This window comes from Anas platyrhynchos, chromosome 5 (assembly GCF_047663525.1).
Source record: "Anas platyrhynchos isolate ZD024472 breed Pekin duck chromosome 5, IASCAAS_PekinDuck_T2T, whole genome shotgun sequence".
NCBI classification, from domain to species: domain Eukaryota; kingdom Metazoa; phylum Chordata; class Aves; order Anseriformes; family Anatidae; genus Anas; species Anas platyrhynchos.
Window position 1 is genome coordinate 53,611,981 of NC_092591.1, and position 14,027 is coordinate 53,626,007.

At 40.4% G+C, this 14,027-nt stretch overlaps 1 protein-coding gene across 22 annotated transcripts in view; it reads left to right on the plus strand.

Moving 5' to 3' along the window:
* The window catches only part of CELF1 (CUGBP Elav-like family member 1), a 60,374-nt gene extending 47,841 nt beyond the window's left edge, over nt 1-12,533 (plus strand). For 14 of the 22 annotated variants that reach the window (XM_038179997.2, XM_038179998.2, XM_072039067.1 and 11 more), the window contains one exon: nt 771-10,244. In XM_038179997.2, coding sequence (XP_038035925.1) covers nt 771-898 — 128 coding nt within the window. In that variant the 3' untranslated portion in view covers nt 899-10,244. Of the gene's footprint in view, nt 1-770; nt 10,245-11,795; nt 11,959-12,294 lie in introns of those variants that run through there. The other 8 variants (XM_072039068.1, XM_072039069.1, XM_072039071.1 and 5 more) reach the window with 3 other exon arrangements.
* The last annotated feature ends 1,494 nt before the right edge of the window (nt 12,534-14,027 follow it).

The following is a 14,027-nucleotide window of genomic DNA, read 5'->3' on the forward strand; positions in this document are numbered from 1 at the left end:
TACCATGTGTTTTTTTTTAGTATTTTGATGGTCTAAAAGATGTGTAAAAGCTTTTGCCATGTGAAAACAAAACAAAGACGACAGCAAAAAATATGCTGAGCGTCAGGCTGTAACACCTGCATATGGAATGATCTCCCCAGGCAGTGATACCAACCATTGACTAGAGTTATTTAAAGTAGTAGGTTTCTTCAAAAACCTTGGGATCTTTATTTAGAGGATTCTCTTCTCCTGGAATGATACACAACTTTTCATAAGACAAAAACTTAACCTGTCTTAACAGCTACTTCACTCCAAACAAACCTACTCCTATAATTCCAAGATCATAGAATCATTTAGGTTGGAAAAGATCCTTAAGGCCATGGTTGGACTTGATCTTAATACTACCAAGTCCACCACTAAACCATGTCCCTTAAGTGCCACTTGCGTGTGACGGTGCTTTCAGTCCTCTATCTTTACTGAACTTGGATAGATTGACGTTTTCCAGGTTTGTTGTTCTCCCAGCTGTAAGATGTTACAGAACAAACATAAGTACTCTTTTTTTCCTGACAAAAAATATTATTTCAGTTTCCTGAGTTGTGTTTATCTTTTGACCGAAGTTCCGTACATCAGAAAACAAATCTTCGTCTGAGAGCCCTTAGAGTATTCCTAAAAACTTCTTACTAAACAATTGTGAGCTTTTGTAAATTGCATTTCATGCAAGCTTCTCATACCTTGTGAGTAGCTGTTCTACAACTTTGGCATGCAATAATAACGTATTTCCTTTTCTTCAGGTTTTGTAAGTTACGACAATCCTGTCTCTGCACAGGCTGCCATTCAGTCAATGAACGGCTTTCAGATTGGCATGAAGCGTCTGAAAGTACAGCTCAAGCGCTCTAAGAATGACAGCAAGCCATACTGAGCGCCCCTCCCCTCCGGGACTGGAGTGAGAAGGATCTTCTGGTAAGTTGGAGAGGAGCGCACTTAGTGATTCGAAGCCCTAAGGCTGTGTTTTTACAGTCCTGGAAGCTGATCCATGCCGTTCTATCTGGCACATCTTCCCCTGAAGACTCGGCTGCAGCCTCTGCTGAGAATCCTGCTTCAAATGGAGGACAAGTTTGTGCTTTTGTTTCCAGTGTTTTACTTTGGAGTTTAGGTGCCATATCGCTGAGGTTGTTTTTTTTTTCGTTTTTTTTTTTTTTCCCTTATTTGAAGTTTGCTGTGTTTGTAACCAGTGTGTGTTGAGAAGGACCAATGCCAGCTCCTTGGGGGTCGGGAGGTAAGGTTAAAGGGAGCCGCGGAAACTGACACCACACTGCCTTGGGGTAGAGAGGAGAAGGGGAAGCAGAACTGACACCACACTGCCATGGGGAGAGGAGAGGGGAAAGCAGAAATAACACTGAACAGCTGATGGAAACAAAGATGGGGAAGGAGAACTTAGTCCATCCAAGTTTGGGTGAGCAACGAACCAACTCCAAATAGCCTCTGTCATGCCACACCCACTCTTTTATGCTTCCTTAACTGTATGCCATGGTGGGGAATTAATAAATCATCTCTAAAGCAGGAGACAGATTGGAAGGGTGAACGCATTAACAAGCCAAAGGAAAACTGCAGCTCTGTTTGTTTGTTTTCTTGTATATAAAGTAGTGTGTATGTAGCACTGTGAATGTACACAGCACTTTATAAAATTATTAGTTAATGTCTCTGCCCAGAAAACTTCACTATTTACAGTTGAATATTAATGAGATGCAGTGAATTTCTCCCTATTTAAGAAAACTTATCCTTTATAATTAGCTAGGTTTAGAGAGACATAAGTTAGAGAGTCTAGATGAATACATCTGGGGCTGGAAACAGGAAACTTTTAATCCCTGATAACCTGCAGATTTTTTTGCCATTTTCTTTTTCCTAACAGTTCATCGCATTCTCCATTTCTGTGGAGTAACGTCCTTGTTGCAGAGTATTACTTGGAATTCATTCTGATAAGCATAATATGTGCTGTTTGTTTCTCTATTAAAATGACTGTTAAATTGAGATACAAAGCCCAGAGTTACCCTGAAACAGCTCTTGAGGCTCCTGCTTCATACGTGTTCTTACAGGATTTGCTTTCTCAGTCTTTCTGTTGCAAAGATAATTGCCTATTTAAAAGAAAAAGCAACTAATTTGTGCAGTGAATTAGTCTAGTAATTAGGTATTTCTTTATACTGCAGTTTTCCTTTAAGGTGGTGTGTACCAGTGCTAAACAGGGCTAACACCCATGCTGTGGAACCAGAGCAGAGCATTGAGACACTGCAGTCTTATTCTGCATTTTGGTACTGTTATCTTTTATACTGAAGGAAAATTGAACACAACCCTTCAATTAACACATTTTTTTGCACACTTCTGAAATTTCTAGTGCATTGCTAAGGGCCTTATACACTGGTTTTAGGGGACTCAGAGGACTTTTGACACTCTGGCCTGAGTTGTTTTAAGAAATCAGTAGAGTCCCATGTTATAACCATCAAAATCCACTTCTGTCACAAGAGGAAGTTTACAATTTCTGTGTGTCTAACAGAATTTCCATTTACCTCATATTTTCTCCTCTTCCTTGTTTCCTTTGTATTCCCAGTTGTTGATGCTGTTTCCCAGGGCATAAGCTAACAAACACTGCTGTCTGGGAGCCAGCTGCTAAATAATGTGTGTGGTCAGACATAGGGTTTGGATTGCCTGTTCTGCTCCAGCAGGAGGAGCACTAAACCCATCAAACCTGACTGAGATCATGTTCAGAATCTGAGCACCCACGCGTGGTGGTCTGTTGGGAATGTCATGCATTCCCAGGGATCTCAAACCTCAGAAGTAGAAGGCCTGACCCATAGCATCCAAGAAGAGCCTTTTCCATTGTTAAACTGAAAATCAAACAGTCGATGCCCGTCCACATTGACGGCAGACAGGTAAATCTGTCAGTATTAACACAGATCATTTTGTGGTGGCAAAGGTTCAAAGGCCAGACTGCCAAATTTCCCAGTTATGCTGGCATGTGGTACCCTTCAATGTTAATTATTTGGATCTCTCTAGAAACGTAAACACTTAAGTGAACCATGTACACTTGAATTCTGCACGACGGGAAAGATGTGTCCTGGTTTTCTGAGAAGAGAGTGTTGGAGTGTGAAGGCCTCCAGGGTGATAATGGGATTTTTTTTATAAATAATATACTTTTCAAAAAAAAAAAAAAATAGAAAAAAATAGAAAAAATAGTTGGGAGCAGCTGCTCCAGGTGCAACCTGCTGTAACCAAGAATGTTGTTTCTATTTTTATAGAAGTTTTATACCGCTCCAGGGTGGAGAATATTTATTACCTAAATTATTTCACTGGAAAAAAAAAAAAGGCCAGGGTTTTGTAGAATCCTGAATGTGATTGTTTTACACACATAATGATGTGCATGATTGAAACTACTGATTTTCAGTGTCCTGTTTGCAGCCCAACAACTGCCAAATGGGGAAGATGAACGCTGTGAACCAGTGGAGGAGAGCACTGTGCTCTGGGGTCTCTACAGTCACTCTTACCTTCTTTGCACCCTACCCCACTGTGCTGAGAACTTTTGTCCTGTTTTTCTTTTAACCTGATGCTCTGGCCTCTTTAGTAGTCATTTCAGTTGTCCAAAATTAGACATTTTAGCTTCTGCATCCTATAGTGTGTCCTCAGTACTGTGACCTACAGATCAAGCTTGGCATTGTTGCAGATAGGTGCAACTCCTGTGGACTTGAGGAGATTCACCAGCTGACAATGTGGCTTAGTTTGGTCAGTGACTCCTCCCAGACATAACCACCTTAGACACCTAACTTGGGCTAGCTCTTGTGCCTTACTGGCGTAACTGTATTATAATTATTGCCAAAAAAAAAAGAAACAAAATATCTATGCAGGTTAAATTCTAAAAGATGTGATCCTCAGATGGTTTGAATCAATGCAGTTCTGCTTTCTTCAGTGGAGCTGCATCAGTTTTCACCAGCTGAAGATGTTGCCCTTTTTCTGTATTTGTTTGAGATTTCCCTTTTTTTGGTGTATCAATGTATATGTTGCCAAAGTTAATAAATGTATCAAGTTTGTCACTTGGGCAGATTTTTCTGTTAACAACCACAGATTTTTTCTGTTAACAATCGATCAGATAAAGTCAACATTCCTGTGTTAGTTTGGTGGCTGCTGCTGACTATAGAGATTTATGTTCCTCCTGGCTTCAAGTTTTCTTTCTCGTTCATTGTCAGGAAAGTCTAGGATCTGGGGGGGGCTTGAGGATTCATTTCTTTTTTTTTTTCCTTTTTTAATTCCTTCATGCTCTTATTCAAGCACAAACCAAATCAGTCAGCTCTTGGGACCTCATGGGGTAAACTGCCCAAATCAAATGAGTTGGTTCTGATGAGCAGCTGGTGTAAAAGAATCTACCAAAATTCTTTGAGTAATGCTCAGAAATAATCCTGATGAGGAAATTGCCTGCAGAACAACAATGTAATAATTTTTAAAATGTGCTAGTATAGGTTAGGAACCATGAGACTGGAAGGGATGTTAGAAAGGAACAAGAAACAGAAGTAACAAAACCATTTGAGGCAAACTTGACTCTCCCCTCAGTATTTTAATGTTGGAGATTATAATCAGATAGGTTTCCTTATTATAATCTGTTCTTGTGCCAAATGCTTTATTTCCTGGATTGTACAATAAGAGTTGGACGAGTTCAAATAAATTGCAGAGGGATTGGCTTAACTAGCCCCCTGGGCAAAATATTGTGTAAACTCAAACCAAAGAATCTGAATTTTCTACAACAAAAGCTAGTAAGATGTCTGATAAAACAGAATTATATGTTATGTGTGTCATAAGGAAGTACTTAAGTATTTTCTAGAAGCAAGATGGAAATGCTGGTATATTTCATAGATGTGTCTCAGAAGACCTTTGATTTTACTAGATATACCATAATAAGATGAAAGTATTATGAACAATTGAAATCCTAGTCTAACATTGCTTAGTATCTATCTGGTACTATAGCAAATGAACTCATAGATTCTTCAGCCCCCTAGATAATCAACAGTCCAAAATTAGATATTTCCCTCTAACTTTTTTCCCCTCAATTGCACAAAACTTGCATTATTAGAAAATGCCTTTGATACATAGTCATTAAATTTAAAGCCTAAGCAGAATGAAAATTAGAATTTCTTAAACGTATGAGATGATGGTGACTGTCTTCTTGTATTTTAGTGATGAAACAGTTTACTAGCTGTGGGCTCTATTTGGAAAACAGATGCCTCAAAAATTCCTAGCAACACAGAACTCTGTAAGGAAAAAGCTTTACACCTAAATAATAAGTTAGGAGCGATAGGTTCTTCTTGCATCATACAATTAACTAAAATATTTCTTGTTAATAGTTGAGAGTTAGGTAAGGACAGCCAAGTAAAATCCATATAGTTACAGAGCTGTTCTAGCGGTTTCATTTGGAAGCACCTAAAAGCAACCTGAATAAAGCAAATTGCAGTTGAAGGGTGCAGCTATGAACAAGTAAAGTGCTTCTAGAGCTGCTTGTTGCAAACACTTAAGGATGTCATACATCCCTGAGCATGCTTACCACAAAGTATAAAATACAGAATGCTGAGCAGTTGCATTACATTATTACAGTTGTGAGAGTAACACAAGGACAAAATTAAATAACTTTCCCTAAGTCATTCAGTTCTCATTCAGCTTCTCATGGCTCTGCTGTTGTAGGCCAGTCCTTCCTAAGGGCTTTAATGAATCTTGGACTTTCCCCTCAAAATTGCTGAGTGAAATACTTAATCTATCCAAAAAGCCTAAAGAAATGGCACACACAATTCCTGTGGTGCATGCTAGATGTCACTTGATTTCATGCCTTTTATTTGTTCTCATGCCTCAGAGTTCATGATGCATTTGCCTTTGTGGTTTAGGACTGAAACCTCAGCTGTCTGCAAACTATCTAGAGTATTTCTAGAACTACAGAAATAACTGCAAGAGCTGCATTGTACTCTGCTGTGGTTGGTTTAAACTCCGTACTAAGTCCTTTCTCTAAACTGGAAAGTACAAAGAGAAAACTTATTTTAGCATTTCTGGTAAGTTTTGCAGATTTAGTGGGTGACGTGCTACTTTTTGCTTTGGCACTAGAATGCACTGCTTTATATTTTCAATCATGCTATAAATGCTGTATAAAAGTCTCATCTTGCCTTCGTCTGTAAGTTGTAGCTTTGAGGGGTGCTGAAAAAACAAGGCAGCGAACGAGATAAAGTGCAGTTCCAGGGACAGGGGTGAAGAAAACCTTTTCTCTGCCCTGCCTCCCACGTTCTTCCCAAAATGTTTCTTCTGTTTTGCAGTTCAGAGGCTGAGGGGAAGAAACAAAGTTATATCATGTAATGTAAGAATTAATGTATTTATAAACTTTGTGAAAGCTTCAGGAAATGCATTTTTCTACTCATCAAACTGGCAACAGTGACTGTAGAGCTTCTCAGAGCCCAGAATCCCCTCCTCACAAAGTCAGGGAGCTGGAGGCTGTTTATATAAAAGGTTGGGAGAGGAAAATCCCTGTGCAGGTCTAACGATATGAAAAGTGCTCAGCTAGGACAAGTCTTAACTTGCAGTCAAGTCTTAAGGAATTCTTTTCTAATATGTAGGGTTTTTGGTTCCACTTATGTCTTGTATAATCTTTTTTTTCCCCCTGTTCCAAACCACCTAACCCCAGTATCACGGGCTCCTAGGGAATGAGAAGGGAGTGTAGCTGAAGGAAAGAGTGTGGATTTCCTGGGCTACCACTGCCTAAGAACTTCCCATGTTAGGATGCTGGAAAAGTCTCAGCTATCAAACCACCTGTGAATCCCTTGTGTCCTGTCTTGTCTCTCAATCTCTGTGGGCAAACGTGAGCCCTGGAGCCATATTTTCAGAGTCAGTCTCCTGGGGAGGGTGCTTGCTCAGTTCTTCTCTTAAACAGAGCTAAGAGAGACACGGGGCATGGGACAAGGTGAATGCATGCTAGTCAGCATGTCACTTGGCTGTGGAGTGCTCCACGGACTGGATGTTGAGGGAAATCAAGGCCTCTGCTTCCATTTAGTTTCTGGCAGTTTGATGTTTACTTGGTGTCCTTCATGTACTTTGACTTTTACTTGTCCATCGTTGGCATGTGCTGCCCTTCCCTGTCAACTCCCTTCCCCAGGAGGTCTCATTGTACAGTGCCCATTCTTGTTCTCTCTCTCCTCGTTTGGATGTACTGCTCTGTGTAACTCAGTGGGTCTCCCTCTTTCTGGTTTGTTTTTTTTCTAGATTCCTGCCGTTTGTTCATCGTTGTGCCTAAAGCATGTCGATGTGGCGTTCAAGTACATCGTCCAAATCCTTGTCTCTTCAGCTTCTCTGATGCTTGAACTCTCACCTTTGACCTTGTGTTGACTTTTGATGCTGATGTGTATTTTTATTATGTTTGTTTCTTTCTTTGTTTTTTTTTTTTTTTTTTGTGCTGCCAAATTGGTTTTGCTAGAAAGACTGCTGAAGGGGGAATATTTAAACTTGCATTTGAATATAAAAGAATTTCTATTTTTCTAGACCTTCGTAAGATAACCACTTGATTTTGTGAATCTGATTCTTTGTAATTGTCTTCAGAGCAGCCTTGCTAGCATACCTTGTGGAGTATTTGTATTTCTGTGAACATACAGCCAATCACTTTCTAGGCTTAGTTTTTTTCTGTGTGCTTAGTTTTAAAAACACAGTTTTGAAGAAAAAGTCAATTATGTGGTGTGACTCAATCTTTCAGGAGACTTCCTAGTCACATTTTGCTGATCTGGTTTCTGTGCTTGAGGAGACAGCATGTGTTTTTATGAGTTCAAACTTGTGACTTGAGTGGCATCAGCAGAAAACACTTGAACTACATTTTCTTCTGATTGTAGCTACATTTTTGCCCTGGCATTTACTGATATTTTTTTTTTAGTTTTATTTTTCCCCCGCTTCCCTGTGTGATTATCAGTCTGCAGTGAAAATTTGATCAAAGTATCAAAGTTGATGTTGTATTTTGTTAAGCCCAGCATGCTTGGTTTTTTTCGTAACTACAATCTCCTCAGCAAAATGTGATGTTTTCGTTTTATTCTTTCAAACTGAGATAGTGCCCAGAAATGTTTTGCATGTTTCCTGCTGTTTTCTTCACACCCTCGTATATATCACCTTCACCTCTCTGTTTTCTATAGTTTGTGCAAAAACTGAGCAATTTAACGGGTTTCAAAGGTATCCTTTTAAATTGGTGTTTTTGGTATGGCAAATATCTGATCAGAAGCCACCTGAGGGCATCTACCTGTGCACTTAGACTGTCTGCCTGACAGAGCACCTGGACCTCGTTTCATCTCCAGTGCTGTCACAGGCTCCTGAGGGCTTGGTTGTGTTGTTCCTGTAGTAGGAGTTTTGGTGGAAGAGGATAGCTGGGAAGCAGGAAGGTGGGGGAACTTCACAGTATTTCTGTTTCTAAAGCTCTCTGAAGCTGGGGCTCCTTTGAAACACTCTTTACTAGCATTTTGTATAAATCAGGGCACATTTTTGTGAAGTCCAGCCCCAGCTTAATACCATCAATCAGACCTTGGTGACAGGATCCTGGAAGAATCTAGGGTAGCTCTTGAAACAAAGTGTTGGAAATCTTCTAGAGAAAGTATTTTTAAACCTGGTCATACAACTGCTGGCTCTTTTCCCAAGTGACAAGCACAATACAACAGCCTCTGAAGCTGTTACCTGAACAGGGTACCATCCCCAGCTCTCTTCTCAAGGGCCTTAGCTGGGGAATCTCTACGGAGATTTTTTAGTTTTTGTTTAGTTTTTAATTGGGTAATGAGCTAAGCAGTTTTTCTAGCTTGCAGGATGAAAGAGAACAGGTTACTGCTTTTTGTGTGGCAGGCTTCCCCCTACCCTACATACGATCTGCACAGGTAGAAACTGGGACGTAGCTTCTAGATGAAGGCACCTGAAGAGTGTATGCTGTGATGAAGTTTCAGTCGGAAGGCAAAGCGAGCTAGTTTAGGTATCTTAACAGTATAAAATAATGTGAAGTGAAATCCCAGGAGAAAGGGGTTTGCTGAGAAAATTAATTATGTTTGATTGTATAGAAATCTTACTTTTGTCCAGTGTTTGGGCTAATGAGGATGCAAAAGGATTTATCCTCCTACCCTACTCCTGAGTTGGCTGAGGATACTATATACTCTCAATAGATACTGGTTAGATTTGTGTAGAAAGTCCTTAATCTGCTCGAGACAGAACATTTTTTGGATATGGTACAAATACCTGGGAGTGAAGTGTGAGGCTGGGTGAGAAAAGGGTAGAGGCTTGTTTATTTTGGAGGTAGGGTTGTGGGCTGGCTGCTGTCATTCCCACAGTCTGATTGCACAGGGCCGGGTGTCACTGGGGGCACTGATACCCTGCAGTGTATTGAGCAACTGCCAATGCATTTCTGTACGTGCGCATGTGGTTCCATGAGGAACTCTGGGGAAACCTGTGGAAAAATATCCGAAGAAAACCAAAATGCCAAACGTTGGATGTTTCTTTCCTTTCTTATTTCCTTTTTCTTCCTTTGGTTGTTTTAATTGTTCTGTGGTGGTTTTAATGGATTTGAGACAGTGGAGCAGCAGCTGCCTTTCTGATTTTTGGCTGCTTTTTGTGAATAATTTAAAAAGAAAATTTACATTTTGGAGACAAACCTGTGGGCTTTTTTATTGGTACAAACATTGTATTTAACACTAGGGGTTTTGTACAGTTTTTTGCCTTTTCTACTAGAAAACAATGTAAAGTGATTCACAATGTGATGAGAAAACAAATTGCCACTATGACCAAATGTAGAGTCTGTTCTGCAGTAACGGAATTTAATCAACTCGAAGTCGTGGTTCAGTCGTAGAAATGCTTTTCTTTACCTTGTTTGAGCTGTTCCTTTTTTCTTGTTTTGATTTGCAAAACAAAATGTCTTTTTGTGTGAAATTGTGTTGTACTCTGTAGAGAATTACGGATTTTACTTTAATGGTTTCAAAAGTAGAGGAGCACATGTTGCTTTTCTGATCTGATCGCAGAGTTTGTGTAGTGGATTTAAAATGAAAAGATTTGTTACAAGTTTGGAACGAGCGAGTATGTGTTAAAGGAATTTTCTTCCTTTTGTGTGTGTGTTTTTTTTTTCTTTTTGTCCCAAAGGGCAACTTAAAGCTGTTTTAATTGCACAGACACACCGACAACAAGTCATTTTGTATATGCCAAGTGTGGTACCTTCCTTTGTTTATTTGCTATTAAACTGTTTGAGAAGAGTCCTTGTGTGTTGTGTTTGTGTCTTGAACTTGAGGTTCTTCTGGGGTACAGGTGTGGGAAGCTGAAGAGAGACGAGAGGACTGTCTTCGAGTTTTGTAGCCGTGAGCTACAAAAATTTTCATGGTCCAACGTTACCTTTTCTAGATGCACAAAATAGCCTTCCACGTAGATTAGCTACCTTGAGTATAAATGAAAAAGGGTTTGTTTCTGTAGCCTCAATTTGTATCATTTTCTAGTCAAATCCTAAAAATTGTGGATAATGCAAATGTGATACACTGGGGAGTGGGTTGTAGATATATCTGCGGCCTCACAGAAGTGCTGGGTAGCCATTTGCCTGTGCATGCAGTGTGCTGCGTGATGTTTCAAGGGCTGATGAACTTCAGCATAACACCGAACTTGAGCTATATAACAACAGCATGGATGCGTGGTGGTGTGTGGGATTAGATAAGCACTCTTGGAGAAATCAACTCATACCTCTCCTACAAACACCATACCTTCCACTCCCACTGCTTCCTTACTCCAAACAAGACCCAGCTTGCTGAGCCTGTCTTGGTTCTGCAAGGTGAAGGTATCTGCAGTCCCCAGTGTTCCTGGTCCTGAAAATACCACACAGGGAAATACAAAATGATTGGAATTTTCATAAAACCTGTTGGGGTTTTATAACACCGCAGGACTTATTAGCTCAGGTTTTGTGATAAGCTAAAGGTAGCCTGCTTTGCTCTTAGAACTAAGATATGTTAATTAAGTTGTCTAAAAATAAATATTTGCTGTAGTCAGAGTATAGTTCACTTTATAAACTTGACTGAGTTTGTTGTTAATATTGGCCCTCTGAGAGGGGAAAGTACCACATCAGCTATGACTCTGCCACATTTGTGAAAAATCCTACAAGTCAATAATGCTTTTCCTTCTGACTTCCATCTCAGGCTGCAAGCACTTTCAGGGCAGCTATGTTCCTCCTCCGTGTACTTTTTCTCTGTTATCTGGCATGCTCTGTTTCACCCCATTACTTCCTACATGATAATAAATCTGAGAGCACTTGCAAGCATCAGGATTCAGTGCTGCATTCCGTTCTCCGTAGCGCACCAATTGCGAAGCAAGGCACTGAGCCACCTGTTGCATAGTGTGCTGGGATCACTCGTTTTAATTTGCAGCTGTTGAGAAGGGGGGCTGGAGAGATTTCAGTTTAGATACGTCCAAGGTGAAAGATGGAGAGAAACAATTGAATCGGAGAAGTGGTTCGCTTAGCTGGGATGGAAGATTCCTTCTTGTGCAACAAAGCTGACTAGCGTCATCTCACACGATCAGTTAGCAACTTTGTCCATTATATCTTATGAAACTGAGACTAGATCTATCAATACTTAAATGTATTAAACTACAAATAACAGCCAGTGTATTAATTTCTGAAAATCACTGGCATTTCACATGGGTTCTTAAGTTCATCAACATGAAAACACACAAACCTGTACATTAAGTCCTGATGTTGAATGTTTAGGCAAAATTGTTTTCCTCTCACATTCTCCTCCAGCTTTCACTACTTGTTTTAACTCCAGGCTTCAATCTTCCTGACTTTACCAGCCATGTTCTGCTGTCTTCATATGGCCAGGAGCCACAGGGGATACATTATGAAGAGCAGTGGGGAAGGAGACGAGCAGCTCAGTGTGGTCACTCTGAGGAAGTGACCATGTGTATGACTATAGCTCCACAGCGTGACAGGTGAGATTCCCCAATTTAGTGTTTCCATGCACCTCACAGGCCTACGTATTTGCAGTTCCTGAGGAAAACTGTTGATCATTTAATGTAAAAGCTGTACTTTTATCATTTATAAACTAGACCAATCTTGAGCCACAGACTGACTGCTGCTGTTAATTTCTCAGACAGTCAGTGTCTTGGCGATGCTACCCATTTACCCTTCCATACTTAGGCAGCCTCATTTGACTGAAAGTGGTATGTTACATATCAGAGTATGTTTCTGTTTTTTGAAAGTGACCAGTTAGAGCTTGACAGTTCTCCTAGCCCTTATTTTACTAGGTTAAATTTTCATCTTGGCAGACTAGTTGTGAGTGGATTCTTAAGAAACTAAGCAGCGTTTCAGAGGAGAATAGCATGCAACTCAAAAGCAAGGAAGTACAGTGCAATCAAGAAAATGCAGGACAGATCACCTACCTGCTAGAATGGCTTTGGCAGACTGCAAGGCATCTCCTTTCCACTTTGACCTTTCCTCATCAGATATAAGAGCAGCATTATGGATGAAGAGTGCCAAAAGCATCAGGATGAGTTAAGGTACAGACAGGCTACTTGTGGAAGGTAATTTTACAAAATGGTCTGCTCCAGCAAATAATCGTGACTTCTTTTATTTCCCTCTTCTTGAGTCCTGCCTGGCTTCATTTTTTCATGCTGTCAACTGCAATGTCTCCCATCTCTGTCCCTCTTAACTTCAGTTTCTCCAAGTTCCAAAAACAGATGGCCTCACCATTAGCACCGCTTTCCATGGGGATCAACCTTCTGTATCATGTGTCCATCCTGCCACTCACCTTTATGTGCCCATCACCAGATGGGCATATAAAAATCACTGCTGGAAAGAGGGTTTTTTATATTCCAAATCAGACTTCTAATGAAGTCCTAAAATATACAGTAAACAGATATTCTAACAGTGCTGCTGAAGTGATCTTGGCGCATGAGCCAGCCCTGTGTCAGTTTTACTTTCCTGCAGTCTTCTATAGGTTTTTCCATAGTTTCTACTTCTAGGGTGTGAGAGCATGCAGTCTATTCTGAAGCTTCACCAAGCACATTACATCCCTGATAAACAATGCAAAATTAAGTAATGTGAATATCAAAAGCTCCCAGAAGAGAATGAGACATGCCTGCTTCAGCATCTGGGTCTGTTGTTAAAACTTTGAATTGCCATTTCTTCTATTTGGCCTGTAAAAGGATCCCAAACAGGTGTCTGCGACTTCTGTATCTGAAAAATGTTAAACTCCTCTGATGCATCTCCCTACTCCCCAGGTATCTCTTCTTCTGAAGGACAGAGTAAATCTATACATAACAAAGACTTAAGCCCATTAAAATTGCACCAGATCAATAGGGGTATGAAACTTGATTCCTAGAGTAACCAGTCTAACTTTACTCTTTCAAAGATGTGTAGGCGAGTTAAAAGCTACCTTATAATTGGGCTGACAATCCTCATATGTGCTTGCATCTTTCTTATGCAGAAATGTATTGCTTTCAGTTGTTGTTATCAGTTGTCATTAAAGATCAGAAAGTTCTGGAAGCAGAACTTCAACAGTGCCTTTGACAACTTCTACTGAAAACTTCTGGAGGACTTGCAGGTATCTGGTGGCAGTGAGTAACAGTCACGAACAAAGTTTTTCAGTGTGGTTAGCTTCTTGCTCTCCTAGAGAGGTTAACAAGTCAGTGGCACATTTGCAGCACATCAGTGGCAGAGATCCTGACTGTTGGCCACTAAAACTGTCCCTATTCTCAGCTTAGGTTTTAAGAGGAAGGCAGAATTTTTTAGCCTGGGAAAGTACTAGGCACGTTGCTGCAAGCATAATGTATGTGCTGAAACTTCAAATCATATCCTACTTCTTCAGACACGTATTGTTCCTAAAGCTACATTCCTAGATGAGGCTGCTACCTCCTAGGCTAGCCCGCCCCCCCAGTGCTTGCAAAAGAGGATGACAAGGGAGAAAGGCAAGAGAACTGAGACATCCCCATGACTTCAGCTGATTGTCTCTCCCTGGGGTATTTATAAGCTGCATACTGGCGGGCTGGGGTGGGCAGTT